General features: G+C 38.7%; 1 protein-coding gene across 1 annotated transcript in view; it reads left to right on the forward strand.

The window, feature by feature from the left end:
- Positions 1–16,853, forward strand: part of LOC127217798 (vomeronasal type-2 receptor 116) — a 29,574-nt gene extending 12,721 nt beyond the window's left edge. The window contains exons 4-6 of the mRNA XM_051178794.1: positions 529–756; positions 1,108–1,237; positions 15,946–16,853. Of these exons, the coding sequence (XP_051034751.1) occupies positions 529–756; positions 1,108–1,237; positions 15,946–16,853 (1,266 nt within the window). The remainder of the gene's footprint in view (positions 1–528; positions 757–1,107; positions 1,238–15,945) is intronic.
- The last annotated feature ends 7,065 nt before the right edge of the window (positions 16,854–23,918 follow it).

The raw sequence follows: 23,918 nt of genomic DNA on the forward strand, positions 1-23,918 counted from the left end.
ATGACTCACAATTACAGCTTGAAGTCCATCATCCCAAAGTATTCAAGGTGGCAAGAAAAATGTGTTATTCCATGAATGCTATTGTTCAAGTGGCTCATTCTAATATATAGTCAAGACCCATCTCTTAAAGTGATCCTACTCAAACTTAGCATGGGCCTTTGTGCCTCAGTTAAACCAAGTTACAAAATTTCTCATAGATGCTCTCAGAGGCCAAATTTATCTAGGCAATTCTGATTACACTCCCTGGGGATTTTAAGTTGACAGGTGCATAATTAAAATTATCACAAACTTTGGTTATCCGTGCTGAAAACCAGTAGGAACCAGAGACTTTTCTGAATATTCTATTCATATAGTACTAGGATTGTTTTGTTAATTCACTATAATCATTCATTTTTTCTGTTATATGGCAGTTATGATTTCTTTTTATTTTGAAGGACAGATTAATGCAAAAAAGTGAACATGGCATAATTCAGTTTTTTTTTCTTTTTGAAATAAGCATGCCCCAAATAAGTCTTGCATCTTTCTTAGCTGAATCACATCCTGAAGACCATTCAATTCACAAATCCCATTGGGGACCCAGTAAATTTGAATCCTTCACAACAAGTTCATATGGAGTATGACATTCTGAACTTCTGGAATTTCCCACAAGGTCTTGGCTATAAAGTGAAAGTAGGAACATTTTCCCCATATTTTCCAAGTGGTCAACAACTGTCACTGTCAGAGGACAGGATAGAGTGGAGCACAGGTATTAAAGAGGTGGGTGGAATGTCACATTATGCTTTACAGATCATAGAAGACTAAAAAACATGGCTTAGTCTCAAGTTTCCTCACAAATTAAAAGATGACTACAGTAGCACATTTACAAACTCAATTTCCACATTCTAACTTAATTTTTTATAACTTAAATATCACCAAGTATTTACAATTCTTCCCCATGTATATACATGACTCTTAACATACATGTGTGTTTCAATGTATATTTAGGTGTAAATGTGTATATCCTATTATAGAGTGTATTTATATATCCATTAATTAGTTAAATGTGGGTTTATAAAATTCAGTTACCAGATTAATTCTTAGATTTATTCACATCTTGAATTTCCTCAGACTCCAGTATCTGTATGCAGTAAAAGTTGTCTTCCTGGATTCAGAAAAACTCTTCAGGAAGGCAAGGCTATCTGCTGTTTTGATTGTAGCCTCTGCCCAGAAAATCAAATTTCCAATGGAACAGGCAAGTGTGTGCATTAATGATGAGGTTCCTACCTTTGTTTTTTAACCCATGGACTGATGTAGAAATCATGCATAAGAAAATTGAAAAGACAATGTTCTTCAGATTTTGCATTCGTAGTTAATAGTTACAACCAAAATTTATCCGTGAGATAACCCATGCGTGGTACCTTTGTATGATTGCAAGCCATATTTTACTTAGGTAATAGTTTTTAAATGTCTTGAAAGGAATCTCAGATTTATTTGTTCAAGAGAAATTTATGTGTGGAATTGACATACATGCATCTATGTTCAATCTGTTTGGAGCTGTATTAACCTGACACTTGAACCATTAATCTGGCTCAGGATCACACTCCTGGTGCCCAGAACTGTATTTGAAATAGATACTAATAGATAATATATTTGCCTTAAGAAACTCAGGGGTTGTAGAGATGTCATAATAGTTAAGAGCACTGCCTGCTATTTTAGAGGAATTGGTTTGACTCCCAGCACCCAAATGATGGCATTTAACTGTCTGTAACTACAGTTCCAGGGTATCTGACACCACATCCTGGACACTGTGGACAAAAGACACATTTGGTGCACAGACCTACATTCAGGCAAAATACTCAAACCAAACACATAAAGAAGTAAGAAATTCATATGTCTCACATACAACAATATGTGTCATAGATTGATTCCAATGGGAAAATGGTATTTCCTGCTCTCTATAGTTCAGAGATGTGCAAGTATGAAACTCAGTAGAGATGTACTTTTAAGGTTATTTCATAAAGTTGAATAATTGTATGCAAAAAATTCCTAGAGGCTGAATTGACTGATGCTGCATACATTTTGAGAATAAATCATGGAATTTTAAGTAGATTTGTAACAGAACATAAGACGATAAAAGGAACAGGGTAAACAGTTAATAGTAGCATTTGAAATTGCCAAGTATAGGAAATTTTCAGATCATGTAATGTCTAGGACAAATGAATTATTTGACCAAAACCAAATAATCCTACCAACAAAAAATGTAATAGGTCAACCTTCTAATTAAAATGGGTATAATATTTCTCAGGGAAATACTTGCAAAATAAATTCTATAATAAATAAATAAATAAACAACATTATCCAACATGACATTGAGTGCATCCTTGAGATGTAGGGATTCTTCAACATCCATAAATTGTAGTAAGTAATCCATCTCATAGATAGATTCAAGAACAGAAACTATGTGATTCTCAAATTGGGTACTCAAAAAGTCTTGGAAAGAAACCCAAAATTACTTGATGATAAGGTTTCTGGAAAATTTTGTATGTAGAGGACATACTTCAAAATTAGAAAGGCAACATACAAACCCACAACCAGCATCACGTTTAAAGAGAGACACAAACTATTTCCACTAACTCTAGAACAAGAGGCCATTCCCTCTATACTTTTACTTTATAATGCTTGAGTCTTACATAGGGAAATAAGACCCTAAAATATATTAGAAGGATGTGTATTGGAAAGGAGGAAATCAAAGTATCTTTATCTACAGATGACAGGATTCTATGCCTAAAATTCCTTAAATATCTCACAAGAAAACAATATATATATATATATATATATATATATATATATATATATATATATATAAGAAACAAGTGTGTTTTGCATATCAGTACCAGTTCCTGCACCGTCTCATTCTCTTGTATCCCCCACAAACACTCCTCCCTCCCTTCCCTTATCTGCTACCTCAGGAGGGTGAGGTCTTCCACGGAAAATCTTCAAAGTCTTTCATATCATTTGGAGCAAGGCCCAGGCCCTCTCCCATATGTCTAAGCTGAGGAGTATCCCTCTATGGGGAATGGCCTTAAAAGTTCATTTGTATACCAGGGATAAATGCTGATCCACTACCAGAGGCCACATAGACTGTCCAGTCTTCCCAACTAACACCACATTCAGGGAATCTGGATCAGTCCTGTGTTGGTTTCCCAGGTATCAGACTGGAGTCCATGAGCTCCCCCTTGTTCAAGTCAGCAGTTTCTATGGGTTTCTCCAGCCTAGTCTTGACCCCTTTGCTCATCACTTCTCCCTATCTGCAACTGGACCCCAGGAGTTTGGTTCAGTGTTTAGCTATGGGTATCTGATTCTGCTTCCATCAGCTACTAGATGAAGGCTCTAGGATGGCATAGAAGGTAGTCATCAATCTCATTATTGGGGAAGGGCATTTAAGGTAGCATCTCCAGTATTGCTTAGATTGTTAGCTGGGGTCATCCTTGTAAATCTCTGGACATTTCCCTAGTGCCAGACTTCTCTTTAAACCCATAATGGCTCCCTTCATTATGGTATCTCTTTTCTTGTTCTCCTCTATTCTTTCACTGACTCAACCTTCCTGTTCCCTCATGCCCACCTCTGCCTTCTTCTCCCTACCTCCCTCTCCCCTCCCCATGCTCCCAATTTGCTTGGGAGATCTTGTCCCTTTCCCTTTCTCCAGGAGACCATGTATACCTTCTTAGGGTCCTCCTTGTTTCCTAGCTTTTCTGGAGGTGTGGATTATAGGCTGGCAATCCTTTGCTCTATGTCTAACCCATATATGAGTGAGTACATACCATGTTTGTCTTTTTGTGACTGTGTTACCTCACTCAGGATGGTTTCTTCTAGTTCCATCTATTTGCCTGTGAGTTTCAAGATTCCATTGTTTTTCCCCCCACTGCGTAGTATTCCACTGTGTAAATGTAACACATTTTCTCCATCCATTCTTCAGTTGAGGGGCATTTAGATTGCTTCCAAGTTCTGGCTATTACAAATAATGCTACTATGAACATAATCGAACAGATGTCGTAATATGAATGTGCATCTTTGGAGTATATGCCTAAGAGTGGAATTCCTGGATCTTGAGATAGACTCATTCCCCTTTTCCTGAAGAACCACCAAAGTGGCTGTACAAGTTTGCACTCCCACCAACAGTGGAGTGTTCCCCTTTCTCCACATCCTCTCCAGCATAAATGGTCTTTGGTGTTTTTTATTTTAGCCATTCTGTCAGGAGTAAGATGGTAACTCAGAGTTGTTTTGATTTGCATTTCCCTGATAACTAAGGATGTTGAGTACTTTCTTAAGTGTCTTTCAGCCATTTTACATTCCTCCATTGGGAATTCTCTATATAGTTCTATACCCCACTTTTTAATTGGATTCTTTGGTGTTTTGGGGACTAGCTTCTTGAGTTCTTTGTATATTTTGGAGATAAGCCTCTGTCAGATGTGGGGTTGGTGAAGATCTTTTCCCATTCTGTGGGCTGCCGTTTTGTCTTGTCATCTGTGTCCTTTGCCTTACAGAAGCTTTTCAGTTTCAGGTGGTCCCATTTATTAATTGTTGATCTCAGTGTCTGTGCTACTGGAGTTATGTTCAGGAAGCAGTCTCCTGTATGAATTTGTTCATGGGTACCTCTCACTTTCTCTTCTTAGAGGTTCAATGTGGCTGAGTTTATGTTGAGGTCTTTGATCCATTTGGACTTAAGTTTTGTGTGTGGCGATAGATATGGATTTATCTACAATCTTCAACAGGTCAGAATCCAGTTATGCCAGCACTATTTGTTGAAGATGCTTGGTTTTTTTTTTCATTGTATAATTTTAGTTTCTTTATCAAAAATCAGGTGTTTGTTGGTGTGTGGATTAATATCAAGGTTTTAAAATTTGATTCCATTGGTCTTCCTGGCTATTTTTGTGCCAGTACCAAGCTGTTTTCAGACTATAGCTCCATAATATAGCTTGAAGTCAGGGATGGTGATGCCTCCAGAAGTTCCTTTATTGTACAGGGTTGTTTTCCCACCAGAGAACTTCTACAAGGGATAAATGCATTCAGTTAGATAAGAGGACACAAAATTAGTTCAGAAAAAGTCTTCTTTTTTATTATTTTATTTTTTATTTTACATATCAATCCCAGTTCCCTCTCCCTCTCTCCCTCTCTCCTTCTTTCCCTCGCTCCTTCTTTCCATCTCTCCCACCCTCACATGCACCCCAACCATCCTCCCCTTCCATCCCCCACCCACTCCACATGTAGAGGGCTGCCCTTCAGGAGGGGTCATCTAAATCTTTCAAGTCTTTTGGAGTAGGGAATAGGACTTCCTCTAGTCTCTAGGTTAAGGGAGTATCCCTCCATGGGGGATGTGCCCACAAAGTCCTTTTGTGCACTTGAAATACATCCTGGTTCCACTGTATGAGGACCGTTATACTGCTCAGGCCTGCTAGCTGAGACCCATGTTCAGGGGTTCTGAGTCAGTCCCACGCTGGATTCAGAAAAAGTCTTCTTATATACTAGCAGGCACTAGTCAAAGAATGAAATCTGGAGAACACTAGCATTGCAGATAATTTTTAAAATCTTAGAATGAATCAACCCATGATGGAGAAATACCAGTATAATGAAGTGTCTGAAGTAGGAAATTGAGAAACACATCAGAAGATGGAAATAATTCAGTCATTGTGAAAATGGCTATTGTCCTACTTAGTTGGAGTTTCTATTTCCATAATAAAACATTAAAATAGCAACTGTAGAGGGAAATGATTTATTTTAGATTACTGCTCTGAAGTTAAACTCCATCACCAAGGGAAGTTAGGACAGTAACTAAACACAGAAAACTAGAGGTAGAAACTCATGAAGAAGTGGTTGAAGAATGTTCCTTTACAAGGTTCTCCATATAGCTTTCACAGCATTCTTTCCTATACATCCTAGTATCAGCTACCCAGGGGTGGCACCACCCATGGTAAACTGGCCCATCCCACATCAATCATTAATCAATAACATGTGCCACAGTTTTGTCAGCAGAGAAACTTTATGGAAGCAATTTCTCAATTAGAATTCCCTCTCTCAAAATATTTTCTAGGTCTGTGTCTATTAGTATTCTATTAGTATTCTGTTCTTGGGTTCTAAGAGTATTTGCGCTCAGCTGCAACCACGAAGAGCAACACCTGTGCAAATTCACTATGCATCCTTTAGAAGGACCCTGGCCACCTCCCCTCCCCTCTCTCTGCTCCCCTGACTATCTCTCTGTCTCTGCTTCTCCCTATATCTCTCTCTCTGCCTCTCCATCTCTTCTCTTCTGCTGCTCCTATCCCCTGAGGCAAGTCTCCCTTCTCCCCACCACCCTTTTCCATTAACTTTTCTCCAGTTAAACCTTTCCACCTGAGTTCTGTCTAATGGCATCTTTCCCTCGTGTGCCACATTTTTAAAATTGTAAATGTGTCAAGTTGACAAACAGCATATATGACATCTATCCCTTGAAAAGCATCCCAACCCAAAGAATCAGTACCTTACTACAAGTATGTTTGCTCATCCATGTTCATTGCTGTTTAACTCACAACAGCCAGGATAATGAAATTTTATACATTTGTGCAGCAAAGAATTACTAAGAACATGTATGGAAATGGAAGCAATAACTCTGATAGAGGTAATTCAGATCCAGAAATAAAATTGCTACAGATTCTCTCCCTTACATGTAGTATAACCTTTGAAACTTTTAGACATGTTTTTAAATTAGAGAACCCACAGAGGCAAGCTTCCTACACTGTAGTTTATAGACCTTGGGAAACTTTGAATACAGAAATCCTGTACAGAGAGACAAATCCTCACTGACTCATCACAGGCTACCAAATAAAATGCCAAGTTCCAGGTATGTGTTAATTCTTTCAAGATGGTGATCAATGGGGTCCCATATACATCTGTTCAAACACTGAAAGTGATTTCTGCTGTTTTGATCACTCAGAAGAACTTGGTGGTCAGATCTTGTTGTTGCTGAAGACATCATATACATCAGCCATAAGTCATGGAGAAAACAAGCAGGCACTGATCTGGAAATTTTCTCCCTATTGATTAGCTGGCATAGTGTTATAAGATTTCTATGAATATACTGGGGAGTAAATTTATCAACAGTCTTACTGTTGTGTAGCAGTTTCTTCCAAGATAAAAACTCCAACATGGATGGGATGTTCTAAAGGCAGTAAAACACCCCATTCCCAACAGAAGATTCGTTAAGCTCAGGAGGCAAAGTTGATTTAGCTTATCGGCACCCAGAATCAACTGTCTCTCCCTAGCCAAAATATTCAAAGAAAACACAGTAATATATATAATCCAGACTCTCCATGTACTTTTCATCTTTATGTGGTTTATATTGCTCTGTTTCTCTTTTAAGAACCTTATTTTATTATCTTAAGTTGCTCTTTTAATCTATGACTCTTTTTTTTTTTATGTGCATCATTTAAACATGCTCTGACCCATTTAGAGGTCCTTTCCATCTGAATCTATCCTTATTGTGACAAGCAGTGTTTGCACAATGTTAAGCAGGCATGGCTAGGACTAAAGTAGCAGCCCTGAATGATGCTTCTCCCTGCTCAGCCTTTTAGCATGGCAGAGGTATGTTCACCATCAGCTCTGGGACCACCAAACAGGAGTGATGCTTATTGTTCCAACTCTGGAGATCGGTGTGCAGCATGCTGCCCATTAACCTTTTATTCTGAGTAAAAACTAAATATATCATACAGTATGCTGAGTGGCCTGGAGACACCTCTGTGTACCACGGTGGGAATCTGTCATCTCTCCTTCCTGTACAAGCCTACCAGACAGATCTGATCCAACTGCTTGTCTAGGCAGGGAGTGCTGAGGCATGAGACACACTCTCAGCTACTTTCCTACTGAACCCTAGCAGGCATACAAGCACCAGGACCTGAAGTAGGTAGTGGGCCACACAGGCTGGCCAAGCCATTAAGTTAACCCCAAATATTCAGGCATCAGAATGTATTTATGTATTTTGAATTAACAAGCTGAATTCTTAAAGTGATTAGTAAAGATTATATCAAGTCACCCTACTTTAACTCTAAGGTAGCTCCATTATTTTCAAAAGTAAATTCTTTTTTGTATATTAATTAATTTTTATTTGTATTTTACATATCGATCCCAGTTCCCTCTCCCTTCCTCCCTTCCTCCCTTCCTCCCTCACTCCCTCACTCCCTCTCTCCCAGCCTCACATGTACCCCGACCACACTCCCTCCCATTACCCCCTCACACACACTCCTCATGTAGGGTGATGCCATCCAGGAGGGGTCATCTAAATCTGTCAAGTCATTTGAAGTAGGGACTAGGACTTCTCTCTTGTCTCTAGGTTAAGGCAGTACCCCTCCATGGGAGATGTGTCTGCAAGGTCCTTTTGTGCACCAGGGATACATCCTGGTTCCACTGTCTGAGGTCCCTTAGGCTGCTCAGTCCTTCTGGCTGAGACCCATATTCAGGGGGGTCTGAGTCAGTCCCAAGCTGGATTCCCATCTATCAGTCTGGGGGCCCATTAGCTCCTCCCTGTTCAGGTCAGCTGTCTCTGTGTGTTTCTGCAGCATGGTCTTGTCCTCCCTCTCTGCATCTGGATTCCAGTTCAGCTCAGTGTTTAGTTGTGGGTGGTTGTTTCTGTTTCCATCAGCTGCTAGATGAGGGCTCTATGATGGTGGATAAGTTAGTAGTCAATCTCATTATCAGGGAAGGGCATTTATGGTAGCCTTTCTACTGTTGCTCAAATTGTTAGTTGGGGTCAGTCTTGTAGGTCTCTAGACATTTCTTTAGGTTCAGTTTTCTCTTCAATCCTATAATGGCTCCCTCTTTTATGTTCTCTCTCTCTCTCTCTCTCTCTCTCTCTCTCTCTCTCTCTTTCTCTCTCTCTCTCTCTCTCCTCTCTACTGTTCCTCTCCTGACTCAATCTAGTCCCATGTGCTTTCCTCTCCTCCCCTTCTCTTCTCCTAGTTCTCTCTCCACTCACTGCCCCCCCACTCCCCATGTGCTCTGGAGAACTTGTCCATTCCCCCTTCTGTGAGGGAACGTATATGAATCTCTTAGATTCCTCCTTGTATCCTAGTTCCTCTGGTGGTGTGAATTATGGGCTGGTGATGCATATATATGAGCGAGTTCATACCATGTTCCTCTTTTTGTGACTGGGTTACCTCATTCAGGATGTTTTCTTCAAGTTCCATCCACTTGCCTGCGAATTTTAAGATTCCATTGCCCGCCCCCCAGAGTAGTAATCTATAGTGTAGATGTGCCACATCTTCTTTATCCATTATGGGCCTTGGTGATGCATGCCTTCAATCCCAGCATTCAGGAGACAGAGACCAGCCTGGTCTACAGAGTGGGCACAAGACAGACTAAAAAACAATACAGAGAAATCCTGTCTCAAAAATGTAAATTCTAGTAATTGGTATCAAGTTATATGAGTGAGAAACAGTTCAGCTGCCATAGATGCTCCTGTAAAAGTGAATAAAGATTTTGTTATACAAAAAGCAGTTTTTGGTTATACTGCTGAGAATTTCTTTCCATGATTTCTTCCAGTACAGTACAGTTCTCAAAGTGAGTACAATGACAAAGAAAGCACCCAAATTAGTCCACTTTCTTCTGATCCAAGAATGCTGAACATTTACTGTCCTGTCTATAATTGTATCTGCAGGGTAATGAACACAGTTTATATTACTTAACTATTCTCTGAACTCCATGAAATGTTGGAGTCTTTTCTGATGTTCTGTAGATGCTTGCACAGCATTCAGGTGTTCACCAAGTGTGCTGGCTGTGTAGTAGATAGCAGTTTCAGTGAGGCCCTAAGGAAAAATCTTAATGTTTTGTTAGGATGAATCCACAAGGCTTTCTGAAATTCAGGGTGAAAGCACGAGGCAGCTTGAAGTACTTGTCAACAGTCTCCTTCTGGGTCAACAAAGTATTAGGGATGACTGAGAGTGTGGTTTGGACAGCTCTAAATCTATCTTCTGCAAATGATGCTGCTACTTAGTGAGACAGACCTTCTAAAGCCCAAATATGGATTTGATCATCTGAAACAATGAGACCTCTAGATGCTTACTAAAAAGTACACTAGCAGCATCCATTTTGACAAGAAATTCTTAATCTGTTCATGTTTGTTCTGTATGCATGAGAAAATCACATTGGGCTGTCTCACTTTCTTACCCTCAGCAATGACAGAGTTACAAGGACATGATTTATAAAAGTAAGGTATTTGCTGATAAGAAGCATGTGCTCATAATATTGGCCCTCTTCTTATTAGCTGAGGACATTGGGTAGACCCATAACAAGTATTTACATAAAAAATCTCAGCCATTGGATTGACTACACTGGAGCCAAATGTGGTCCCAAAAGATTCTGAAACACTGGGTGTGGATAATTCTGAAGAAAACGATGATGTTTTAACTAATGGTGGTACTGAAGGAATCTGGCTAGATTTTGGTGTCTGAAAAGTAGTTTCTTCTGGAGAATTCAACTTCTTGGGTTCCACTGAGTATGATGAAGACATCTTCCCATTTGTAGCAGCACCTTCTTGATAGAGAACCAATGGCTGAGTCATATCATTTAAAACACTCAAACACTGCCTTGAAATGGCAGTCCAATTACGAGGAAGTCTACCTGGTTGGCTGAAGCTAAAAACTTATTCCTTCAAGGAGACTATTAAGAAAACATCAGGTCCTGTAAAGCCAAACACTTTATGATGCGAGTGGGCCTGATGTTTAGGACTTTTGGAGGGCATTTACCCAATTCCTCTGCAAATGGTGGCTGAAGAGGGAACACATAAGCCTCTGTGGCATAGATTTTCAAGAATGTCAGTGAGATGCACCAAGTCATCAACAGGAAGACCCCACATAGACAAACATGGTAGAGAAATGAGACATTCAGGAGGTCATCTGTCATGTCAAGAGGTCTGTGAGCCTGATCATCTATGTGAAGGTCCATAGCAGTGCTAATCCAAGCTTTGGGAACATAGCCAAAATAAAAATAATAATATGCAATGCAAAATTTCTGTTCATGAACAGGTATTCCACACAGCTATGTTTAACTAGTAATAGGAATGATCTCCTGAAGCACAAATATTTATGTTGCTGCATAATGGAAACAAAGGATAACTCACGTTGTTAATAAAATAGAAGACTGTAGCTATATATAGCCCATGAATCTCCAGGCAGTAGGGAAAACAGATGATATTACTCATGCAGGTTTGGACATCAGGGCTATCTAAGCCCAGTTCCATACAGGAAAGTAGGAGAAAGCAATGCTACCCCTCACACAGAAACCATGACCTAAGACTGGTGCCCCAAAGCTATCGGTGAAACAAATTTCCACTACACTTCCCTTTTTGTCTAAATGATAGGGTTCTAAAGCTGATATAAAACTATATACATTAAGAACAAATATCAGGATTGTCCAAAAGAAAGAAAGCTAAAAACCTACATAAATTTAAACCCACAACCAGCAAGAGCAACATCAAGTAAGGAACACATACTAAATGCCCAGGCTATAGGTACTTGGCAAAAATATTGAAATTATTCCAACAGTTGTCCTATCCTCAGGAGTCTGAATCTTGTATCTAAAATGTTTTAGCTAATATATGAAAGGGTTATAGCTGTGGCTATCTAGTCTTCAACCTCATCAAAGATCTTAGAAGGAAAATAATATTACCTGGGTCAGCAGGAAGTGTAAGAGGGCGACTTCCTAAAGTTGAAAGAAATTACAGAAACATCTGGCTATCTAGACAGTCACCCAAGGCCTCACAGTAACATCAGAGCAATCAGTTTGGCTAAGACCTACAATATGTGACAGGCCATTTTAAAAAGCATGAAAATTTGAAAGACAGTCCTACCTTGTCTTTGAAAGGTTCAGCAGTTGCTTTTCTTTGTAACCTGTATGTCTAGTTTGGAAAGCATACTTACTGTCAGCAGTTGAGGCAAGAGCAGTTTTTTGCCCAAAAGGCCAGTTATGCCAAGAAGAAAACAAATTCCAAATGGAGTATCTCTGGTGCCCAATAATCTTTTGGGAATAACTCAGTGCTGACAGGAGCAGTCATAAATTATTAAAGCATTTAAATGCTATGTTCTGTAGGTCTTTGAAGTGTTTGAAGATAAATTATCTATGCTGAGTACATCTCTGTGCTCATAGAGAACCTGAATAATGGAACTAGGTATGAAAATCATGGGTGACTATAACCTGTAGTTCTCAATAACTTGTATCACTGACTGACTGAAGCTTCATATATAAAAATGAACAATCTTTAAACAGATGTACATACAGCATGAAGACAATGACTTTGAAATTGTTAAAAAAATATCTATCTATCTCTCTCTCTATATATATATATACGGTTCAGACATAGAACTGTATCATGTAATATGACAAAAATATCCTTACATTGTATCAATATACAAAATATCTTAAGCATATGTAGAAATATGCATACATACAATGACAAAATAATTTTACATTAGTGAGCAAAGCATTGTAAACAGAAAGAGGAACTTACATGATATGACAAATACAACTTTAAGTATAACAATATGCAAATTATCTAAGACAGAAACACAAAAATAATTTTACATAATTATCAATATACAACAATCTATATCAATGTAAATTATCTATAACTAATAGTTATTCAAGTAATACAGAAGTAGATACACTAATCTACCTATTATCCCATCCATCCCCCCCCTTTTTTTTTTACAAAACAGAATACTGAGTCTAAAAACTTCATATTCCACACCTGACCCTATTACAATATAACCAACCCTATAAAAGTGATAATTATCTATAACCTTGAGAAAACCAAACCACCATCCAACCCAACTGTCGGGAAAGGGTCATGTGTTTTTAGAATTACTTCCAGCTCTTTGTGGATAATGTATTCTTTATATGGATTCTAAAAAACAAAAAACAAAAAAGCTAAGACAATCATTAAGTATCAAGAAGACAAGCTGTAACTTTTGTAGCAAGTCTCTGAGTTAGTGGATAAGGCTTACTGAAGTTCTTATCTGAAGTTCTGGATAGAATGATGTAGAAAGGCAGACCATCCCAGCTAGCTAACTGTCTAGAGCAGTTTTAGTTCAAACCCAATCCTTGAGTGTTGTTAAAAGGCTTGCTGACATCATTATGAACCAGGTGGAATCGATGTTGTGGGGCTCATCTTCTTTTGGGAGTTTTCAGAGTTTGGTGCTAGGAAAATTAAACATTGCTAATATCAAAACGAAAAGTTTAAATTTTTATTAATATGCATTCAAAGAAAGTTACTGATGAAGATGAAAAATAAGTATGGGGAGAAATAGGATTTTGATGAGAAACAAAATGATGACATTCACATTCCCTAGAGTTTTGGTTTTCTTCTGCCCCAAACCAGAGGGCTCCTCTTATAGGAGACAGAATTTTTCTTTTAACAACATGCATGGATTTAGAGAAGGGAGAGCCACAATCCAACTCCAAAGCCAGTTTTGATTTTTTTTTAAATGAGTAGGGACTACCACTATAATGAAAAGTAAGGCGATATAAATGTTTAGGTATTAAGATTTTACTCTGTAGAAGATATTGATACCATAAATCAGGTTGTTCTTTGCTTGGTGATTCTTTCTGGATAGATATCCTTTCTTCTTTAGGCATCTAGATTTACAAGGTCTTTAGATTTCTTGAAGATGGGTAATTTTATTTCCCTGCAAAGACAAGAACAGAACCCTGCCCCAACCTCTGTGAGGTTTTCTTGCAACTTGTAGGATTGTCACGTGTAGGATTGTCACCTTGGTGGGTGATCTGTCATATCTCTTTATCAAGAGGTTTCTACCATTCAAAATGAATCTGGAATCATTTTGGTGGTATTCATAGCTTTTCTTCTCCTGTGGAAACAAAAGCCAAACCCCTTCCCCCAATATAGCATGTATTCTAGTATGCATTCTGAGGTCAGCATATTCTTGAAGTATACCGGCTGATTTACTTCAGAAGTTATTTTCTGTTGTCAAATGTCTCTCTCTAGCTGTTGTTCCTTTTTCATTAGCATTAAGAAAATTCAGGGTTAATAAGGCATTATGCAACCAGTCTTTGGGAAACTTGGTTTCCCTTACCTGTTTATAAAGCATTTCTTTTAAAGTGCAATTAGATCTCTCAACAACTGTTTGTCCTATATGATTGTGTGGTATACCTGTAATGTGCTTTATGTTAGAATATTTTAAAAAACTCTTTCATCTTACTAGAAACATATGCTGGAGCATTGTCAGTTTTAATTTGTACTGGTATACCCATGACAGCCATTATTTCTAATAGGTATGTAATTACAGAATCAGCCCTTTCAGAGTTCAACGCAGTTGCCTATTGAAATCCCAAAAATACATCTATTGTATGGTGTACATATTTTAATTTTCCAAATTCTTTGAAATTAAACATATCCATTTGCCAAATTTCATTTTTATGCAGGCCTTTAAGGTTACTTCCTATATGAAAAGGCATATGGTTACAGAAGGAACAAGCAGGACCTTTTTTATGATCTCCTTTGCTTGTTGCCAAGTGATGGAAAAATCTTTTTTAAACCTTTGTATTGACATGGTGTTTCTTATGAAATTCAGAGGCCTCCAGAGCACTTCCTATTAATAATCAATCAATTTCATCATTACTTTATTATATATATATCCTATTCCTATATATATATATTGCTTTATGATATATATATATCCTATTCATATATATATATATATATATATATATACACACACACACATACATATTTCCTATTCCTATTTCCTGTAATTGTATAAATTACAAAGTTAATTCTGTATCACCAGGAATAAATTTAGTACTTTCAATGTGTAAGACAATTCTCTGCATATTGACAGTCAGTAACTGTATTAAGAGGTTCTGTAAATTCCACTAGTAACATAAGAATGGCATACAATTCTGCATTTTGCACAAAGTTATAAGTACTTTGAACCCCTTTACTTATATATACCTTGCCTTTCCTTGTTTATTTGCATCAGTGACTCCAGAGATTGGTATATTTCTTGCAATGAAAGGAAGGATCCAAATTGTTTTGTTATGAATTTTATTCTCTCACTTTTGTGATAACTGTTGCTAGTCTTTCCCAAAAAATTACTGCAACCTCTTTGTCAATATTCATTATCTTTCCATAAAGAGTAAATTTCTTCATTAGTTAAAGGTATTAACATTTCTATTGGGTTCATTCCTGACAGTTGACAAATTCTTAATTTTCCTTTTAAAATCAAATCAGGAATATCTTTATATATGTCTTTAGTACCTTATTCTGTTTACATGCTAGAAATATCCATTCCAATATAATATTTTCTCTCTACATCAAAATGCCTGAAGGATATGCCCTAGATGCTAATCAAACCAGAATGTAGGTAAGCTTTGGATCTACACAAATAACATGTGTCTCTCCTATCTTCTCTTCTACCCATGCTAATTCCTTTTCAGCTTCAGGCAATAATTGTCTTGGACTATTTACATGTTTGTTCCCTTCTAGGATCTTTTTTAAAATTTTATAGTTCATGTTCTTTTAATACAATCATGGTCTGTAGACAGGAAATCTCTCCTAGAAATTCCCTTGCTTCCTGATTGCTGGGATTGAAGGGGTGTGCTCCCATGCCTTGCAATATATTTTACTTTTCTTTTTTTATACTGTTGTTGTTCATGTTTTTTGTTGTTGTTTTTGATGTGCTCTCTTCATATGAGATAAGAAAAGACATCTCATGACAAATTAAAAGAATAACCATTTACTTACTTGGTACTAAAGAAGATATGTAATATTAACTGGGCAAAATCTTCAAAACAGTAGCCTATTATGCATTGTCTTCTGTGATCAGAAGATTAGATTGCATTTCCCAGTGTCCTATTTTCAAGTGGGTGAGGTTACAATGAGTGAAACTCACAGAAATTGTACTGATGTCACATTACTTTTCTTACCAGATATTGATCAGTGTGTGAAGTGTCCAGATGATCAGTATGCCAACACAGAGCGAACTCACTGTCTCCAGAAAGCTGTGACATTTCTGGCATATGAAAGTCCTTTGGGGATTACTCTGGCAGGAATGGCCCTGTGTTTGTGTACACTAACAGGACTCATCCTTGGGGTTTTTGTGAAGTACCAAAATACTCCTATTGTGAAGGCCAATAACAGGACTCTCAGCTATATCCTGCTCATCTCACTCACTTTCTGTTTTCTCTGCTCCTTACTCTTCATTGGTCAGCCCAACACAGCCACCTGCATCCTACAACAGATCACATTTGGAGTTGTCTTCACAGTGGCAGTGTCTACTGTCTTGGCTAAAACCATCACTGTGGTCCTGGCCTTCAAGATTACTGCTCCAGGAAGAAGGATGAGGTGGTTGCTTGAATCAGGGGCACCCAGATTCGTCATTCCCATCTGTACAAGTATACAAATTATTCTCTGTGTAATCTGGCTGGGAACATCTCCTCCCTTTGTAGACAAAGACATACACTCTGAACATGGTCAGATCATCATTTTGTGCAATAAGGGCTCAGTCACAGCCTTCTACTGTGTCCTGGGATACCTGGGGACTCTGTCCATAGGAAGTTTTACTATGGCATTTTTTGGCAGGAACCTGCCAGACACCTTCAATGAAGCCAAATATCTGACATTCAGCATGCTGGTGTTCTGCAGTGTCTGGGTCACATTTCTCCCTGTCTACCATAGCACTAAAGGGAAGGTTATGGTAGCTGTGGAGGTCTTCTCCATCTTGGCTTCTAGTACAGCACTTTTGGGTTGTATCTTTATCCCCAAGTGCTATATTATTCTCATGAGACATGACAAGAACTCATTAAAAGCCGTGAGAGAGAGAGTTCAGTGGAAATAGTCTTTAGGATAACTCATGTTATATTTTTAGGGCCTTCAGCAGTGACAACAGAAGTTCTATGGTTAAATCACTGCATGCACATTACACATCACTAAAGGGTGACTAAATTGTTATATATTCTGTATTTATGGAATACTATGATGATAGACATCAAGGATGATTTTATCTTGGGTAGTCTTAGTGTTCTAATCAGTCAGCTATAACTTATATCTATATGTGGCTTCCAAATAAATACTTTGGCAATGAACAAAATGATGTTTGCCTCCACCAAATAAAGATCAAGATATTTTATAGGATAACATCAAAATTATTCATAGTATAGAATTCAAAAGTCTGCTGTAACTACCAAAATTATTTATTGAGAAATGTGTTTTGAAGGTATCTTTATTTGTGGACTAATTTTTATTTATTTTACATGCCAACCATAGTTTCCCCTCACTCCTCTCCTTCTAATCGCTTTCCCTACTCCCTTCTTCCCCATCTGCTCTTCCTCCATCTTCATACCAAAGGGGTAAAGCCTCCCATGGGAATCAACAAAGCATGGCATAGATGAGGCAGGTTCAAGTTTCCCCCCTCCCCTTGAATCAATGCTGAGCAAGGCATCACACAATAGGGAATAGGTTCCAAAGAGCCAGCTTATGCAGGAGGAACAGGTCCTGGTCTCACTACTGAAGGGCTCCACACAAGACCAAACTACATGATTGTTATCCATATGCTGAGGGCCTAGGTCAGTCCCATGCAGCCCCCTACCTGTTGGTCTAGAGTCTGTGTTCTCCCTTAAACTCAGGTCAGCTGTCTCTGTGGGTTCCCCAATCATAATCTTGACCCCATGTGCCTATATGATCCCTCCTCTCCTCATTGAACTGGACTCCTGGGTCTCTGCCCAGTTCTTGGTTGGGCATCTCTGCATCTGTTTCTATCAGGTACTAGATGAAGACTCTATGATGACAATTAGGGTAGTCACCAATCTGATTACAGGGGGAGGATAGCTCAGGCAATAATGGCCCCTTATATCAAGATATCTCTTTCATTATACTCCCCATCCATCCCACCCCACAACTTGGCCATCCTGATGCCTCATGTTCCCATTTCCCCATTCCCTCATTTCTGCCCCCAACCCAAGTTTACTTAGGACATCTCATCTATTTCCTCTTTTCATGGAGATCCATATGTTCCTAGGGTCCTCCTTGTTACCTAACTTTTCTAGGGCTAAGGATTGTAGCCTGGTTATGCTCTCCTTTACATCTAACAGTGTATTAATTTTTGTTACTATAAAAACTACATGAAAACATCATCATATTGAAACATAATAATTGAGGCAGCCTATGTGCGAAAATCATGATCACTCACATTTGGCCCCAGTATAAACTCTTTCTCACAAACTTTGAGGAAATGTATTTTGAGGTGGATCTGAAGAAAAACTTAGTTATCATTCCAGCCATATGAAGTAACTTATATCACTGGTGACAACTTCTCCAGATTGTAAATTTGACTGGAACATCACCATGAAATCATAACTCTGGTGGGTCTATGATGGTATTGGCAGACAAGATTAACTATTATGTGGAGAATTCATATTAATTTTGGAAACTACACTCCATGTCCAAGAGTATTGAGATTTACAAAGACAAGGTAAGCAAATCATCAACACTCAGGAATCTCTGTTTCCTAACTTTGATGCAATGTGACCAGGTGCTGCAGACCCTTGCTAGCATCATTTCCCCACAGTGATGCAATGCACCCTTTATCATAATCCCAAATAAACCTCCTTTAAAAATTATGTCTCTTACATTTAAAACACCTCAGGCTAATTACTGTTCATTTTGGGGAAGGAACTTTTCTTCACACTGTATATTAATTGGATTGTACTTGGAGGACAGTCTATCATTCCTGCTGTTAATAAAATTTGTTTTACATCAAGAAAAAAAGTCTTTTTCAGATTATACTATAATCTCATTTTTCAAATCCATGTTATTTTTAATATGCTTGCCTAAAATTTACATTATCTGATGTAGAATAGAAGTATTATGTATATATATATATATATATATATATATATATATATATATTCCTAAATACAACCTCCTCAATATATATAATGTTACATATGTGCATGTTGCCATTTTAGTAAAACACAATAAATCAAAATACAAACTTGTGGATCTCAGTCACAACAGATATATCTCCAAAACATTTCTTGCACCTAAGCCTCAGGTAACATTGTGGAAGATGGTGTGGAAATATTGGTAGTGTCAGTGCATTGAGAAGTTTGCTCTAATGTGATGTATCTTTGTAAAGTCAGAAACAGATCATCAAAATCTTACCAATATGACCAACTAAACAAGAACAGAGTGAAGGGCACAACTACAGGCATTCAAAAGCGGATGAGGTAAAGGCTAGATCTCAACCCTACAGAACTCATCACAGGATATAAGGAAAACAAGAGTGGGAGAAATAGTCTTGTTTAGGAAAGAGTACATCAATTGGGTATTCAATACCAAAATCTTTTTCTAAAACTTGCTTTTCTCTGGTTTTTATGTACAGGAAACATAGCAAAAAATCAGAAGGAACAGTGGCTGTGAGTAGTGAGGACTTGGTGGTATTCAGTATGGACCAGGGTCTGTTGGGCTTTTGGAACAGGCTACCAAGAGGAGCGTTGTAGGGTTTGGAGCTTCAAGATACAGAATTCCTGACAGAGATTAACTGTCCATTTGCATAGAGTTTGGCAAATGAGAATGTCAAAAGCAATGCAAACAACTCTCATGAGCTTTCAGAGGGCAGCAAGGGCCCCATCAGAAAAAAAGGTTGTGGGCCATTCATTTTATATTCTGTCAATGACTCTGACCTCATTCAGTACTGTGCATAGAACTCTGACAGTAAATCCAAAGGTAATGGTTGCTTTGTTTGGTGGCTGAAGTGTAGGCTATGTCATGGATCAATGTCAAGTCTGTAATGAGACAGAGCATCCCTCATCCTTGGCCCTGCTTGTGCTGAGCGTTTGGCCAGAGCATGGGTCCAACACCCCCACTATCTCCTTGGAAATTCCTGGATCGGCTCTGTGCATACTGGACCTTCCCCTCCACACAGGACAATCTTGAACCTGTCCTAAGCTGACTTTTGGACCCCTTTGCCTGCCTTCTGCCTGAGGTGGGTCTGGGACCAGCCAAGGCCAAATCCCCCCACATCCTATCTTGGGAACTCCCTGGGTTAGCTCTGCATCTTAACCACACTATAACTGTGGTCTGAGTGGCCCAGTCCCAGTACTCCAGACAATCCACCACCAAGAGCCTGCCTTCCCCTCATCCTTGGCCCTGCTGGGCCCATAACTTGGGGTAGGCCCTTGGCCAGAGCTTGGGTCCAACAACCCACTCTCCCTTTAGAACTTCCTGGGTCCGGTCTGAGCATACTGAACCAGCCCCTCCATGAGGGACCTACTGGAGCCTCCCCTCACCTGACCTTTGGGATCATTTGCCTGCATTCTGTCTAAATGCTTGAGACCATCCAGAGCCTGCCTTCCCCACATCATTGGTCCTGATATGGCCTCTGCTTGAGAGACTTCCAAGAGAGCTCAAATCATCCAGTTACTGACATAGAACTCCTGACTCACCAGCACTAACTGGAAGAGCAAGGGAGAGAGAGAGAGAGAGAGAGAGAGAGAGAGAGAGAGAGAGAGAGAGAGAGAGAGACTCCACCTGCACCCACTGGAAGAAATAATGGGAAGACAGCAATAAAGAAAACACCCAAAAATAGAAAGACCAGTATGACATCACACTTTATAATAGCCACAAACAACATAAAATATCTTGGAGTAATACTATCCAAACAAGTCAAAGATTTGCATAGCAAGAACTTTGAGCCTTTAAAAAAGACTCAAAGAAAAATACCTATCTCTGGAGTTCATACATTCTACACTGATGCAAACAAATCAGGTAAGGCAGGATATAAATCAGGAACAATAAGTAAAGTGGTTCAAAGCCCTTACAATTCTGTACAAAAGGCAGAATTGTATGCCATTCTCGTGGTACTTGTGGATTTTACAGAATCTCTTAATATAGTTACTGACTCTCAATATGCAGAGAGAGCCCTCTTACACACTGAGACCATAGAATTTATTCCTGACAATACAAAATTAACTTCAGTGTTTATACAGTTATAAGACACTTTCAGAAAGAGGACTCATCCTATATATATAAAACACACATCAGATCCCATATGTGTCTGCCAGGTCCTCTAGAACAAGGCAATGATGAAATTGATAGGTTATTGATAAGAAGCATGCTAGAAGCCTCAGAATTTCATAAGAAACACCACGTGAACAGCAAAGGGTTAAAAAGGGATTTTTCTATCACTTGGCAACAAGCCAAGGAAATAGTAAAAAAAATGTCCTACTTGCTTATTCTATAACCAAACTCCTTTACCACCAGGTAGTAACCCAAAAGGTATACATAGGAATGAAATATGGCAAATGGATGTGTTTCATTTTGCAGAATTTGGAATATTAAAATACATACATCACACTATAGACACAAAGAAAGAAATTAAAGAAGATACCAGAAAATGGAAAGATCTCCCATGCTCTTGGATAGGTAGCATAAACATAGTAAATATGGCAATCTTGTGAAAAGTAACCTACAGATTCAATGCAATCCCCATCAAAATCCCAACACAATTCTTCACTGACCTTGAAAGGATAATAATCAACTTTATATGGAAAACAAAAGACCCAGAATAGCCACAAAAAAAAAAACCCTGTTCAATAAAAGAATTTTAGGAGGCATCACCATCTATCATCACTATACTACAGAGCCATAGTCCTGAAAACAGCCTGGTATTGGCACAAAAATAGACAAGTAGACCAATAGTATCGAATCAAAAATTCTGATATTAACGCACATACCTACAAACACCTGATTTTTGACAAAAGTATACAATGTGGGGAGGGAAGCATTTTCAACAAATGGTACTGGCATAATTGGATGATGGTGTGTAGAAGACTGCAGATAGATCCATGCCTATCACCATGCACAAAACTCAAGTCCAAATGGATCAAAAACCTCAACATCAATCCAGCCACACTGAACCTCTTAGAAGAGAAAGTAGGAGGTACCCTTGAACAAATTGGTATAGGAGATTGCTGATGGGAGATGCCATTCTGTATATGTTTTTCATACTGGTTAATGAATAAAGCACTTTTGGCCAATAGGAGGGACTAGGAGACAAGGAGGAAATAGGAAGGAGGAAGGAAGGCCAAATGGAGAGTCTGAAGAAAGCAGAATGCCGGCCAGCTCCCCGGTAAGAGAAATACATAGATCAACAGAAATTGGTTAATAATTAAGACAGAGCTAGCTGATAAGAAACTAGTAATGGGCCAACAGATTATATTAAATACAGAGTTTTAGTGTGTGTTATTTGGGGCTGGCTCGGCGGCAGGACAAGACCAGCGGCGGCGGGCGGAAAAACCGTACCCCTTACAGATCGCTTCCTGAATATAACTCTGATAGCACAGACACTGAGATCAACAATTAATAAATGGGACCTATTCAAACTTAGAAGCTTCTGTAGGGCAAAGGACACAGTGGACAAAACCAAATGGCAGCCCACAGACTGGGAAAAGATTTTCACCAATCCTATATCCAACAAAGGGCTAATCTCCAAAATATACAAAGAACTCAAGAAACTAGTCAACAAAACACAAAATAACCCTATTAAAAATGGGGTACAGAACTGAAGAAAGAATTCTCAATAGAGGAAATAAAAAAGGCTGAAAAACACTTAAGAAAGTGCTCAACATCCTTAGCTATCAGGGAATTGCAAATCAAAACAACTTTGAGATACCATCTTACTCCTGCCAGAATGGCTAAAATTAGAAACACCACTGACAACTTATGCTGGAGAGGATGTGGAGAAAGGGGAACACTCTTCCACTGCTGGAGGGAGTGCAAACTGGTACAGCCATTTTGGAGATCCCTATGGCGGTTACTCAGGAAAATGGGAATTAGTTTACCCCCTCTTAGGCATATACCCAAATGATCCATGCAACAAAGACATGTGCTCAACTATGTTCATAGCAGCATTATTTGTAATAGCAAGAACCTGGAAGCAACCTAGATGAGCCTCAGCTAAAGAATGGACAAAGAAGATGTGGCACATTTACACAGTAGAATACTACCCTGCAGAAAGAAGGAAAGAAAAAAACAAAACAAAACAAAAAACAATGAACTCTTTATATTCGCAGGCAAGTGGAACTTGAAGAAACCATCCTGAATGAGGTAACCCAGTCACAAAAAGAGGAACATGGTATGCACTCACTCATATATGGATTTTAGACCCAGAGCAAAGGATCACCAGCCTATAATTCACACCGCCAGAGGAACTAGAATGCAAGGTGGATTATTTTTTTTGTGTTGTTTTTTTTTTGGTTGATTTATTGTTTTTATTTATTTTTTATTTTATTATTTTATTTTATATAATAAAGTCCAATTAAATGGTAACAAACATTTATACACAATATTTGGGAATTTGGGCGTCGTTCTTTCCAAACTACTTCCTGCTGGTATGGGGCACTGTCATTGGGGGATTCGAAGAAGATTCAGAAATCCTGGCTGTATTCTGTAGGGCTGCTTTGTCCAGCAGTTTTGAATGTAGGATCACCTTATACTCTGTTTCAGGTGGTCTGGCATGATCAAACCACATTAGTCTGGAAGGAATCCACATCTTTTCATTTTCTGTGGAAACAAAAATAGAAATCCTTTTCCCCAGTAACTTGTCCTTCAACTTAAATTTTGGAGTCAAAGCATTTTTTTAATTTAATTTATTATTTTACATGTCGATCCCAGTTCCCTCTCCTTCCTTCCCTCCCTCCCTCCTTCCCTCCCTTTTACCCTCTCTGCCCTCTCACATGCACTCTAACCACCCTCCCCTCCCATCCCCCCACCCCAATTCCATATGTAGGGGAATGCCATCCAGTTGGGGTCATGTAGATCTGACAGGTCATGTGAAGTAGGGACTAGGGCTTCTCTCCTGTCTCTAGATTAAGGCAGTTATCCCTCCTGGAGATCAACAACT

This window comes from Phodopus roborovskii, unplaced genomic scaffold (assembly GCF_943737965.1).
Source record: "Phodopus roborovskii unplaced genomic scaffold, PHOROB, whole genome shotgun sequence".
NCBI classification, from domain to species: domain Eukaryota; kingdom Metazoa; phylum Chordata; class Mammalia; order Rodentia; family Cricetidae; genus Phodopus; species Phodopus roborovskii.